At 48.7% G+C, this 13,474-nt stretch overlaps 3 protein-coding genes across 3 annotated transcripts; 1 reads left to right on the forward strand and 2 right to left on the reverse strand.

The window, feature by feature from the left end:
- Positions 1–657: 657 nt before the first annotated feature.
- BKA55DRAFT_534017 (uncharacterized protein) lies at positions 658–3,800 on the forward strand (the record flags this gene model as incomplete). Its single annotated transcript, XM_046189542.1, has 6 exons — positions 658–712; positions 891–1,156; positions 1,186–2,787; positions 2,852–3,103; positions 3,157–3,606; positions 3,660–3,800. 6 exons carry the CDS (start codon positions 658–660, stop codon positions 3,798–3,800), a joined length of 2,766 nt encoding a protein of 921 aa, XP_046055050.1.
- Positions 3,801–4,324: 524 nt separating this feature from the next.
- Positions 4,325–6,257, reverse strand: BKA55DRAFT_605001 (concanavalin A-like lectin/glucanase domain-containing protein). Its single transcript, XM_046196582.1, has 2 exons — positions 5,741–6,257; positions 4,325–5,684 (listed from the first exon to the last, which is right to left on the reverse strand). Exons 1-2 carry the CDS (start codon positions 5,835–5,837, stop codon positions 4,660–4,662), a joined length of 1,122 nt encoding a protein of 373 aa, XP_046055051.1. The 5' UTR covers positions 5,838–6,257; the 3' UTR covers positions 4,325–4,659.
- A 1,328-nt stretch (positions 6,258–7,585) lies between these two features.
- Positions 7,586–9,024, reverse strand: BKA55DRAFT_554883 (uncharacterized protein). Its single transcript, XM_046191611.1, has one exon. It carries the CDS (start codon positions 8,876–8,878, stop codon positions 8,633–8,635), a length of 246 nt encoding a protein of 81 aa, XP_046055052.1. The 5' UTR covers positions 8,879–9,024; the 3' UTR covers positions 7,586–8,632.
- Between the last annotated feature and the right edge of the window lie 4,450 nt (positions 9,025–13,474).

The following is a 13,474-nucleotide window of genomic DNA, read 5'->3' on the forward strand; positions in this document are numbered from 1 at the left end:
TGAGCTACAGCAGCGATTTGGTGCAGTCACGTGAGGCCGTCTCCAGAGGTTCCACTTAGCCGCAATCGCCCCACTTCCTTTTTTCTTGCTGCATGCATGACTAAGGCAAACAAAGCTCTTTAGGCCCCCCGGTTTTCATCCTCTGTGTCAACTCTTCTTCATCCAATCATATAACAGAATTCTGCATTTAGCCCCATTACTGAGTCGCTGCAACTGCTGCGCAACACTTGGCTGAACCACTGAGAGCCAGCGCTGCAGTGCCCACACTCACTCTGCCTGTCTTTTCACTCAGGTGCCTTGTAGGTCCAGTCCTTTCTCGCCTCGCCTTTCCGTCGCCGGGTCCGGGCCTGTCTTGGTCTTGGCCTTAAAGAAAGCAGCAACGCCGCCTCTCGACTTATTCTCCCCAATCCCATTGTTGCTGATTCTCTCCTCTCCAGCTTCTGCGAATATTGTCAAACGCACCCTCTTCTCCTACACAAGGCGTTGAGGGGATCATTTCCTCGCGCTTTTTCCTTCGATATTACGTTTTTCCTCCGTTTGCAGAGGCCTGTTCTTCGTTCTGTCACGCTTTCGCATCTTCAATCCCAGTCCCTGACCTCATTGTACTTTGGTAGGCGACCAGCCGCGGAACGGATACTTGCCTTTAACTTCACAATCATGAGTTACAGCTCTGATGACGATCGCCCTCTTGCGAGGGCCAACGGCCATAGACGTGAGTCGTGTTGTTTTTTTGTTGTTTTTTTTGTCAATTATGATACTGCTTTGCTGGGTTTTGTTCGCGCGCTCATGCGTCCTCATCACGTTGGCGTTTTCAAAACAAAGTTTAGCTACAACTCCTACCACGCGCATGCTTTTACTGGTCCCTATTCTAACACATGAAATCCATACAGTCTCGTCGTCTAAGATTTCTCGCGCCGAAGATGGTGCTCTGGATCAGCCAGTGCCCAAGCAGGCTGCTAAGATGGCTGGGCTGTCGGTTCGCAATGGTCCCCTCGAGGACACGATGGACATTGATGAACCGGCTACCAACGGAGCTAGCAAACGCAAATCGCGTACCTCCATCAGCAAGGTCAACTACAAGGACGATGAGTCGAGTGATGATGCTGCCCCTTTGGTTCGTATTCATGACACAGGAAAACCCTTCCTGTGGGGCCAGGTATGCTGACGATAGTATCGCAGGCCAAGCGGCAAAAGAAGCAAGCCAACAGAGTTCCCGAGTCCGACTCCGACGATGAACCCATCGCAAGGGCCCGAGGAAAGAAACTTCCCCCTTCCTACGACGAGACTGCTTTGCCCGAGTCCTCGGGCGACGATGACGAGCCTCTCAGTGTGAAGCTCGCGCAAAAGAAGCGTGACATGGAGAAGGAAGCTGAGAAGCAAGCCAAGGTGATCCGAGCCAAAGAAAGAACCAAGAAGCCTGCGACAAAGAAACCTGTCAAGGATGAGTCCGACGACGATGTCCCACTTGCAAAATCCTCAGCGAGTAAGCGTCGATCTAACGGAACTGCTGCGAAGCGAAAGTCGAATGGTGTCAAGAAAGAGGAGTCGGATTCGGATGCGCCCATTTCCAAGAAGGCGAAGGCTAAACCCACTTCATCTGCCAAGAAGGCCGTCAAGGCAGAATCCAAGAAGGCCAGCGAGAGTGAGGACGAAGAGGAGTATGCATGGTGGAACGCACCAAAGAAGGAAAACGACGATATCAAGTGGACAACTCTTGAGCACAACGGCGTTCTTTTCCCGCCTGATTACGAGCCTTTGCCCAAGAACGTCAAGATGCTCTACGATGGACAACCAGTTACTCTTGCTCCCGAGGTTGAGGAGGTTGCCACCTTTTGGGTTGCCATGATGACTCCCGCGTCCTCCCATCACCTAGAAAACCCTGTTTTCCGAAAAAACTTTTTTGAAGATTTCAAAGAATACTGCGACAAGTACGGTGTTACAGATGCGCAGGGAAAGAAGGTCGCAATTAAATCACTTGAAAAGTGCAACTTCGACAAGATCTACGCATACTGGAGCGAGAAAGTTGAACAGAACAAGTCCAAAAACATGACCAAGGAAGAGAGGGAGGCTGCAAAGGCGAAGAAGGATGCCCTTGAAGCCCCCTTCACTCACTGTTTATGGGATGGCAGAAAGCAGAAGGTTGGCAACTTCAGAGTCGAACCTCCCAGCTTGTTCCGTGGACGTGGTGAGCATCCCAAAACCGGTAAAGTCAAGCAGCGTGTCCAACCCGAACAAATCACCATCAACATCGGCAAGGATGCCAAGGTCCCAGAGCCTCCCAAGGGACACAAGTGGAAGGCTGTGCAGCACGACCAAAAGGCAACCTGGCTAGCCATGTGGCAGGAGAATATCAACCAAAACTACAAGTATGTGATGCTTGGAGCTGACAGTGATATCAAAGGTCAAAGTGACTTCAAGAAGTTTGAGAAGGCCCGGGAACTCAAAAAGCACATTGATAGAATTCGCAAGGACTACACCAAGGAGCTTAAGAGTGAAGTGATGGCAGATCGTCAACGAGCCACCGCCATGTATCTGATCGACAAAATGGCACTTCGAGCTGGTAACGAGAAAGACACAGAGAACGAGGCCGACACTGTGGGTTGTTGCTCTCTCAAGTACGAGCATATCACACTTGAGCCTCCTAACAAGGTTACATTCGACTTCCTTGGAAAGGACAGTATCCCTTATAGAGAGACTGCCATTGTTGAGCCTCAGGTCTTCAAGAACCTCAAGCTTTTCAAGAAGGCGCCCAAGACTACGGGAGATGACCTCTTCGACCGCCTCAACGTCAGTTTCTTTTCTTTTATTTCCTGTCCGTTGTATAAGGAGGTAATAGCTAACAGAATTGTAGACCTCTCAGCTGAATAGACATTTGACCGGCTACATGAAGGGTCTGACTGCCAAGGTTTTCCGTACATACAACGCTTCCTGGACAATGTCAGAACTGCTCAGGAAGCTCGCTTCCGATCCTCGCTCTCGCGGCACAGTTGCTGAAAAAGTAAAGTTGTACAATGACTGCAATCGCGAGGTTGCCGTTCTGTGCAACCATAAGCGAACCGTTGGTGCTGGGCACGAGCAGCAAATGGCTAAGCTTGGTGACAGGGTAAGTCTGACCTGTGTAGAAGTCGACCACTCCAGATACTGATTCTTTTCTAGATTAAAGGCCTCCGCTACCAGCAATGGCGAACAAAGATGATGATTCTCGATATTGAATCTGGTTACAAGAAGAAGAAGGGCGCCGCCTGGTTCGAGAGGGATGAGGACTTAGATGACGAGTGGGTCAAGGAGCACCAGCAATTCTTACTTGAGGAGCAGCGTACAAAGATCACAAAAAAATTCGAGAAGGACAACGAAAAACGCAAGGCGGACAAAGAGAAGCCCCTCCCCGAGAAGGAGCTCAAAGAACGTCTTCAGGCCGTCAAGGAGATGGAGGCCAAGTTCAAAAAGGAGAACAAGACCAAGAAGGTCGAGGCTGAAGGCAGAGGTGTTACTGTTGACAAGCTTCTAAAGGCTGTGGACAAGTTTGATGAGCGCATCAAGACACTGGAGCTTCAGGCCCAGGATCGTGATGGCAACAAGGAGGTAGCCCTCGGCACCTCCAAGATCGTGAGTACCACCGAAAACCCGTTGAAGTTCTTTGACTGACTTATTATTCATAGAACTACATTGATCCTCGCCTCACAGTGGTCTTCTCCAAGAAGTTCGACGTTCCTATCGAAAAGTTCTTCTCCAAGACTCTTCGTGACAAGTTCCGATGGGCCATCAAATCTGTTGAGGATGAGGATGACTGGACCTTCTAAGTTCTCCGTGAGGGTGTTGGCGTACAAAAAGAAAAGTGCGGGAGGCTTTTGGTTCTGTTGCTTTTATACTAATTTGCTTGCTTTTTTTTTTCCTGGAATTTTTGTAAGAATACTCGGATGTTGCTTTCGACATGAGCAAGGGCAAGATCAAGGAGACAAGAGGAGAAAGCACACCGAGCGAAGCGCAAGCTCGCGATGTGCTTTTTAGGTGCAGGGTGAACGGCCTTAGAACGCAGAACGCAGACAACGAACTCGCAGGCGCTGAGATGGGTTGCTGGGAGCATTTAAGGGGGTTATTGGCGGCAGAGATTTTAGTACCTTAGAAGTCATACCTATAGAAGAAGCACTTCGCATGTTGCTGGAGTTTTGGTGGCCTCTGGAACGGGGTTGACTCCTTCCATGGCTCTGCTAACGCTTAAACATGGACGAGACAGGCACGATTCTGATAAATATACTTACTAGTGCTATACTTTTCTACATGTTTATGATGAGAAGGTATTTTACATCCTCAAGTGTGCATTAGTCCTCGTGGAATATATATGTTGATTCATTATACACCGCCTGTCTATCTAATATTTGCCATGTGTCTATTCTTTACAACCAAATGCATTGCGCCGTCGCTAAGAGCAATATATGTCAAAACCCAAATACCAACCAATTGCAACTAAATACCAAGTTCCAGAAACGCCGACCAACCTCGCCATGTAAATAAGGTATCACATCCATGCATGCTCTCGGTGCTGTCTAGAAGTCATCATATGCCGGACAATGTACATGAGCTCAAACCCAAGACAATATGTGCTGTCGAATCGCCATATACAGGTCATATACAGTGAAGTGAAGTCAAGGTGTTTCTTCTCTAGAAGAAACGACCAGCAAATGCCATGATGCCAGCCAAGAAGGGTATAACAGCAATAACGTTGTGTAAAGGCTGAAGACCCAAGGCGCTGTTCTCGGCGGGAATGATCTTTCCCTTGGCGTTGAGCCTCCAGCCTTCGGGGATAGCTCCGCCAGAAGGTCGAGAGCCGGTCCAGGGCCATCCTGTCTGTGTAGCTGTAGCAGGACTTCCATCCTCGGCAATACCTCCGACGGGAACGTTTCCATCTGCTGTGGCGACGGTTCCTTGGGCGGTAGCAGTAACAGTCATGGCATCGCCGTTTTCGTTGCCGTTGATCTCACCGCCGACAGATTCGATTGACTGCCAGGAGCCAGATGTGTCCTTGTATTTGTACTCGTCACCAGTTGAGTAGTCCGTGACAATAACACTTTTGACTTTCATGGTGAAGGGACCTTTGGAGTAGTCTGTTGGTCCACGGGCCCATTTGACGGTGCCTGCGGAGTTTGTATTGGGATCACCACCAGCCCAGGCGCCGAACTTGACTTGCATTGGAGTCTGAGGGTATTGATTATCCTCCGCGTCGCCTGCGTTGAGGGTTCGAACGACAGTGCCTCCAGCCATCCAGACGATACGGTCCTTGGTCCAGTCGATGGTATATGTAATCCACTCGCCCTGCGTATTTGTCACGTCGTGAAACTCGCCGCGGTTGTACGAAGTAGTCTGGCCCTTTCCAAAGTAGTTTGACTGGATCTCGTCATTATCGGAGCCGAGCCATTCAATGTCGATCTCGTCGAGCACATCGGACTGGAGAACGAGCGACGATACGATACCGGCTCCGGGAGCAGCCTTCATCGTGATCTCGACACGGCCGAACATGATGTAGAAGAGGGATGCCAGCTGCGGTGCGTCATTGGCGCGGGCGACGGTGAAGGAGACGCCCTCGTTGTCGTATTTGGGTGAGCCGGAGGCTGCGAAGGAGTTTACCTCGCCTTTGGAGAAGTCGATGTTGATGCTCATGCCGAGGGCATCGTCGCTGGGACAGTTGCCTGTAAGTGACTGGTTAGTAGGATGGTGGGTTGAATGGTTGATAGAGTGTGCGTACTGTTTTGGAGAGGGTTGCATTTGCTCCATGTCTGGGCTGAGACTGCAGCAGCAAGCAGCACGGTGGCTGCGGCTGAGGCTCTGGACATCCATCTCATGTTGGGCTGTATGTGCTGTGGTAGGTATGGTATGATATGATATGATATATACGGTGAACAAGTAGCTTGGAAAAGCTATCGTCGTCAATGTGAGTAGAACTTTATTCTTCAACTTGTCTCGGGTACCGTGTATCAGTACTCGACAATGTGTAGTAGTAGTACAATGGATAGACTCGAGGCTTATGGTGATTGTTGGTGTAAGGAGAGGAAGAATGGTAAAGATGCAGGTTCCCGTTCAGGACTAAAAAGTGAAATATTACGAGCAAAGACACGTCACGTCACACGCTTGGCCTAGAAATTCAACGCTCACCGTTTTCCGGTTTCTTCTTGGGCTGCCGCGTAATAGTAATTGGCCCCGTACTTGGTTATTTTGGCGCCCAAGATTGATCAATTGGGAGGTTGGGAGCGTTTCTTGCAGATATAATGGGATGTAGTGCTGTATCCAATTCCGTGTTGCCGGGTGGCTGGGAAATCGGGTGGCTGGGCTGGCCCGGCCCGTGTGGCGCTACGGATCCCGGCACCGTTTTTTTTGGTTACCCTATATCCGGTGCGTGAACATGATCACCATTTGACATGAAGTGTCTGGATGGTATACTGGTTAAACGTTGCAGGATGCTGACTTGCATAGCATTCGCATGATAAATGTGTTAGAATTCTTACAATTACTATGCCTTCAATAATGTTAAATATGCAACTTTTATACACACATTGCTGGTGAATAATTGTTTGTGTTTTGATTTCCACGTAAACTTGAAATTGAATCACCGAGTTCTTGATACTAAATATTCAACAGAAGTTATTCAGTGAATGGTTAAGTTTGCACACATTATCTCGCCGTAGCCCATTTCGTTGTCCAACACTCCACTACTTCAAAGTCGTGATGTCAATGTCGCAGTTGCAGTGTCCGACTTGACCTCAACTTGAACACCAGCAAGAAAACAAAAAAGGTATTTGTTTCAGATGAGCAGGACAGTATTTCCCGCACATATCAATTACGCAGATCTTAAATACAAGGTGCCCAACACCATCGAGGGTCATCTAGACTGATCTCACACTGATCTCGATCCTTGCAATGGCATGCAATGAAACATCCCTTACTGAAGTCTAAATCGACAGCAGTCAATCAGAATTCATTATCGATATACTGGCATGTTAGGGCTGGATCTTCTGTCTCGCCAAACACTCTAAAATGCGCGCCCTGGCATAAAGCGTACAGCCACAACCACTCTATCCAGACCAGATCCAACACTTACACGTGTAAGCCATGTCGCAGATCAGCCCTTGCATCGTCTCTGGCACCGTCATCACTCGCATATAAGCCTCCATACCAACGTTTAACTCTCTGCCTCAGAATTTGCTGGAATGGTACAAACTGCTCGACTGTCGAAGTGAAGTACCCTACACCATCCATTTAGGAAATCATCGCGATTGAGATGATCTGACGGCAAGCAATCGAGTCACCGACATTTTGATCAGCAAGCAAGTGGGGGACGACGAAAAAGAAGAAAGTTGATGAGGAAAAAATCAAGTCAATAAGACCCCCCATCATCATAAACTTTGCTTCCCTCAAAAACTACTTACCTACTACGTTCGTATATGTAGACTGGGCCGAGTCTAAGCTCGTAGGCGAGACAAATAAGCAAAGAGAATGCAAGCGAGAAAGAAAAAGACATAAACACAGAAAAAAGAAAAACAAAGGGCAGAGCTACACTCACTCTAAAGCCATCTGATGACAGATAGATGATCAATTCCAATCAAAACTCTTCTTCGTATCCATCATGTCTATATGTTAACTCTGTTATGCGTCTGCTATGGAGCATCATGACAGCATATCACTGTACACACGCTGCCCTCGGTCGAGCTGACCAAGCAGATGCAGGTCCAAAATCTGATTCACGATCTGTCAACAAATGATGCACCCAATCAGCATCTCCAAGTCCGCCGTGAAACCTTCAGAAAAGACTTTTATATTATCCCTCGCATATATCAGAAGTGACCGCCATTCTACGCCGCGTCTGTGGGCATAAACATTCCCGACGGCACAGAATTCTCCTCCTCCTCCTTGCACTCGCCGGATCCCAATCGATTCACCGTGATCCCTTGCTTCTCTTCCGTGCCTCGCCGCCACATGAGGCCATCCGGGGATATTCCTCTCTCGTACTGCTTATCCCGCAGCGAGAGACAGTCGATTCCCCACCCTCACATATCGTCCTCACTTCTCGAATCCCGCATGCCCTAACCCCACAGAGCACGCCGAAGCCAACTGCCCGTGGTTGCTTTGTCTGCAGGAATGGAGCTAAATCTGCATGAAGCTGCTTGTTTTGGTATATCCAAGTCTGTTAATCGACCAGTTGACAAAAGGTCGACATTGGGTATAGACCGTGGATGCATGCAAAGCTAAAGTTATTTCACAATCCGCCTGGAAAACCCCAAATCCGTATTATCGATACACCTTTGTTACTGTACTCCAATCTTTGACGTCAAACAGTTATTCGACATGTTTCAGACATCCACTCGGATATCTCTAACGTCTTTTTGTCCCCTCATCATTGGCTCGATCGTTTCATCTTCAGCTGAGCAAATCTAAACCTTTGTCTCGGCCTCGTGTCATGTTGCGTTGCTTGTCCCTCAGCCCACACTGGTGATCCCAGACCTGACATTTTCCTGGGCATGCGACATGTACTAGACACAGTCCGTGATCCGTGACCGCTTCATCTAGACATGATAGGACCCTCATGCTCCATCTGAGGTGTAATATGCATAACCATGAAAATGGCAAATGGCCCTCGCATAAGTCAGATGTAATCTATCATATCATATGATGACATGTTGTGAAATGGCGACAGGAAAACATGATATAGAGAAAAAAGAAAAGAATACTGAAAATGGTTAGATGGGGTGGAAGAGGCGACAGAAATGAGAGAGTAAAAAGCAAAAAGTTGAGGCAAAAGAGACAACAAACGAGAAATAAGACAGGACAAGACAGGACAAAGCAAATAATTAGCCGAGCAGTTCTCGGTAGGCAAACATGGTGAAGCCATAACTGAATCCTTCCGACCAACCTGCTGAGTGGGGGTTCAAAGTTAGTGAATTGATACTGTAACTCGCAATAATTACAGATAGGTAATAATGATAGACTGTTATGCCGAAATGACACACCATCTCATCTAAAAAAAAAAAAAAAAAATCATCATCAAACTTAGTCTAGGCATTGAGCCGTTGCTCTTAGACTCCGACTCTTGCGGACCGCACCTCGTCCGTCAATCTCACACGGGTTGGCCCGGAGCTGCCGTGCCCATCAATGCATATCCATCATTGACAAACGATAATTAAAGAGTTTGTCATTTTATCCCGAGACTGGTATGGCTCGTCCATGAATATCCGCAAGTCATCATGCTATTTTGAAATATTCGGGTTTCGCCAGATTCGATTTGAATTGCACCGTCGTATTGAGCATCCGCTTCGTCTCAGAGAACCAGGCATAGGCATAAGAACGTTCGTAAAGACCCATACGCACAGGCACCTCTTGACTACTAGGTCCGACTCTGACGGAGGTGATCGCATAGACGCATAATGAGAAAGAGAGAATCCTAGATTCAAATGCTTGCTCGCCAGGGGTGGGACGGACGGCTCAGAGGCAATCAACCTTCCACTCCAGGTACACCCATACCTGAGACAGACACTACCCTTCCATGCGGTGTGAAGAGAGATAGAGAGAGAGTCAAGATGACCAGCAACGACAGCAACCCAGAGGCAAACAGGAAAGGCTTGCAATGAGGTGACGAGCCGTTTCTGTTGTTTGTGAGCTAGGCTATTGCGGTAGCAAAGTATCAATCCTTGAGCGTGGAACCACCAGGCGCTGAGATTTTCTTTTTTTTCTCTCCGATTGTCTGTAGTTGTCACATGAAAGAGAAGCCACTGGGATCTATTCCCGTGTTCTCATGTCCTTGAAAATCCGACTTCTTCTTTGTTGCTGATCATTGCAATACATCGCAAACTAAACCATTGCCTCTTTTGTGTGCGGTAGGTATGCTGTGATTGCTGCGCACTAATGCATGGTAGAGCTTCCCGTTCGTTTGGTTTTGGTTTGGCAACCATAACACTGCGAAATTGCGGACCCTCTGCAGGTGCAACATCAAATAACAGTCAACAAAGTGAGGCTGTTTGACTTAGCAGGCAATCCAACAACCTCTTGATCCTACCGAGCTCTCGTGAAGCATCCCGATCACATTCAATTCATTGCAGCAGGTTCAAGTCACGCACGGAGCCCATGGTCCGCCATCGACCCCGACAGCATCTCAAGCCTGTTCCACGTGGGTTGGCAGCTTTCATTGAGGGCATGTGTAAGACCGTGCGGTGTCGGTTGATAAGGTTGACGGAAAGGCCACCAGACTACTCACATTGACAGGCCGTACTAGCATCGTAGACTGTACCAAAGCCCAGGGCTTGCTGGATAGGGTCGAGGGAGAATTGTTGTTTCGTTTTGGCCTCCGTATCTCGCTCGTATCACACGTACCCTGGAGGGGTCTATTATATTACCATTAGGCGGATGTTGTGCTTGATGATGAAGCTCAAAAGTGCTCCATCAACAGCAATGTCTTGCATCAAACAAACCGCAAGGAAACTTGCTTGAATCGTATAGACCGAGGCTCTTGACCTCCCGCTCCATACCGTAGTAGATCGTCAACATGGATGGACATGAACTCAACCCGACTACCAGTTCATGTTCTTGAGCGTCGAGGTATGATCTTGCGCTATGCTGGGATGCGATTTGAAACCTTCGAGAAGTCCCAAGGACATGGTCGGCGGAATGGCCAGTCGTCTTGGACAAGGGAAGTATTATTAGCGTTGGTTCCGGATGTCATCTTGCCAGGGGTACCCCGACCACCAGCTGATTTCGAAGTCTCTCCAGTCCTCCACACTGATGGTTCCTCATTTTGTCTCTATGGTATCAAGCTGTTGTATTGACTCGCGTTTGAGCGGGCCTGCCATTCATATCGACTTCTGAAGACGGAACAATCAAATCGTCCATCTCCAACTATCACCAGTCAGGCACGTCCGATCCTGCATCCTGGGTCCAGCTATTTCCCCAGGCAGTCTGCGAGTTTGGTTTGAAGAGCTGCGGGTGTGACAAGGTAACCGGTTCCACTAATTCTCATGTTGGATGCATGAACGCGTTGGATTGCCGGGTGTCCTGGGGACGGAAGACAACGTTGTTGGTCAGTATCTGGCAATCTCATATTACCCTCTGATAATTCAGGCATCGTCACACACCGAACATCTGCCAGTCTAAGAGGTTTGCCACGACGACACCACCTATTAGCAAAGATGAGAAGCTTGAGATGGCCTGGACGGGTCGTTCATAGCCACTAGCATTAACTCATGATTTTCATCAAGCTAAACTATAGATTTGACTGTGGTCAATTGACACGGGACGACGACACTATTTGGGACTGGCTAGCACCAACTAAATCATGCCCACTGAGAAGTCTGTCTATGTGAATAAACTGAGTCCTGAGAAGCGATCTTCCAGAATCATGCCAGTTGGAAGCGTCCGGGCTGAACAACCAGCATATTGATTCGTTCGAAACTGTATTTGGCCGGGCTGAAATCCGGGGAGCGTCCCAAGGGCCGGAGGACAGGGATCATTACAGCCTAAGTCTCCGGGGGCCTTATCAGCGAGACTGGCTGGCCACACGGCTACCTATCCGGGCCGTTGCCAAATCTCCAACAAGTCCCGCCAGTCCATATCAAAACAGGGGGACCCCTGATGGAGTGGAACCATCAGGGGCCCCTGTTCGACCGCCCATCAGGGTCCCATCCACTCCTAGACGGTACAGTTGACCCAAGCCCAGGTGAAGCCAAGAACTCGCTTCCCAGAGACGTTGTGCCGGGACCTCATGATGGTGCCGATAAATGAGTCGAGAGTTGTGATTGTGAGAATTGACTGTGCGGCTTGAAATGTCCGCTTCTGTCGACAAACATCAGCGATAAGCTTTATTAATTGAAGAGAGATATATATATATATATACATATATATTGTGCCAGGGCGGAAAGGCATTTGATATTCTCAATGTGAGAACTTCTCTCCCAAGCCCTGGCATCCGCGGACGCGGATTCGATTGCCTGCAGTCTGGGGGTGGTTAGGCGTACATAGTTGGTGGCTCGCGGAACAAAAAGAATCCAACACGTCGGATCCTCTTTTTGCCTCGCTCTCAAAAGTGGTTAGCTCCCACTGAGGATCTTGAGGTATACAACTCGGCCAAGCTTGCACACCTGTTGCACCAGGATGTCCAAACCCGGCTCCGCGAGACCAGAGGCTGCCACTAACAAGACGATGGAGCTGTCGATGCTCTCAATGTTCAGGGCCTGTACCATCTTGTGGTCTCTGCACGACGGCGGTGTCGATAGCTTCAGAGCACGTTCTTACAGAGACCTGTGAGGTGGAGAGAGTCTGCAAAAGGCCCGCGAAGAGGATCAGTGGAGCTGACAACTCGAGCATGGACTGTCGGGCGGCCGAATAGTCCAAAACTCTTCAACGCAGTCGACGGAGTCGAGTGGCCACTTGCCACTGATATCATGTTTGTACGTAGCCCATGATGATTACTATTTGCATTTCCAAGGTCGTCTCTCAAGATGGACCACGGTGATGTGCTGAGAAGTATTTTAGGCTGGACCAGTAACTATTGCTAGAATCCCCCCCCCCCGAGGATGCAACTCGGCCATGAACCGCGATGTTGAAATAAACCCTGTCAATCTCGCTGTCTTGTAGCGGTTTGATTCAGTTGGTGATCAGTCTTTTTAGTGAGCCATAATTCAATGTGATCTATATGCGATGCGACGCGTTGGCAAACGGCAGTCCCTGTTCTCTTATTAGACAGGTCAAATATGTTTGTTCGTGGCACAAAGCGATACACTTTATCAAAACAGTTTGCAAGGAAACTGTTTGTGTGACAGCCACAATTGGCTTTTCTTGTTCTTGTTCCTGCATCACGGTGGCGGTCGCTTCAGAAAAGCCCTGTCTGCTATGGCTTTCTGCATCAGATTGGAACGTTGTCATGCAAGGTACTAAGAGTTGCCACCAATAAGTCGACATGGGCCAACGAGGGGGTCGCCCTACTAACGAGACAAACTTGCCCACAAAGCTGACCCGAGCTGTCAACGGATCCTTGAGACCCTAGCAGGCACCCCAGAATCGTTAGTTGCCCGGCTGTTGGAGGCGATTTTCATGGATGTCTGATCGGTAACTACTACCTGAGAAGGAAGATGAAGCATCTCGGTTTACCAAGAACATTGAGGGAACAAGAGAACCAAAGTACTGTGGGAGACAACGGGAGGAATTGATCAAACACAACACTTCTCTGTAATCATAGCCCCAACTCTTTGGCGGCCTCAAATCGGCATAAGGATAATGTCAGTTTTAGTGGCGAAGATCTTCAGTAATTTGGCATGGGTGAGCGTCCTTGCACTGAGAATAGTTCTTTGAGACCTGTGAGAAGGTTTGTATGGCTCTGGATTTGGGGAAGAGTAATTTGTACCTAGCTACATCGTGCGGGCGCTCGAATGCATAAGCACGCACAAGTACTGACCTAGGAACACAACTGAGTCCATCTTTGGGCTAAAACATCAGGAATATG

Source organism: Fusarium redolens (genome assembly GCF_020744475.1).
Source record: "Fusarium redolens strain MPI-CAGE-AT-0023 chromosome Unknown BKA55scaffold_2, whole genome shotgun sequence".
Classification (NCBI taxonomy): Eukaryota; Fungi; Ascomycota; class Sordariomycetes; order Hypocreales; family Nectriaceae; genus Fusarium; species Fusarium redolens.

Bases quoted from the DNA above. Each gene is read 5' to 3' on its own strand.
- BKA55DRAFT_605001 (XM_046196582.1), bottom strand. From the start codon at position 5,837: ATGAGATGGATGTCCAGAGCCTCAGCCGCAGCCACCGTGCTGCTTGCT. The intron at 5,685-5,740 runs GTACGCACACTC...AGTCACTTACAG, and splicing joins ATGCAACCCTCTCCAAAACA to GCAACTGTCCCAGCGACGAT.
- BKA55DRAFT_554883 (XM_046191611.1), bottom strand. From the start codon at position 8,878: ATGGCTTCACCATGTTTGCCTACCGAGAACTGCTCGGCTAATTATTTG.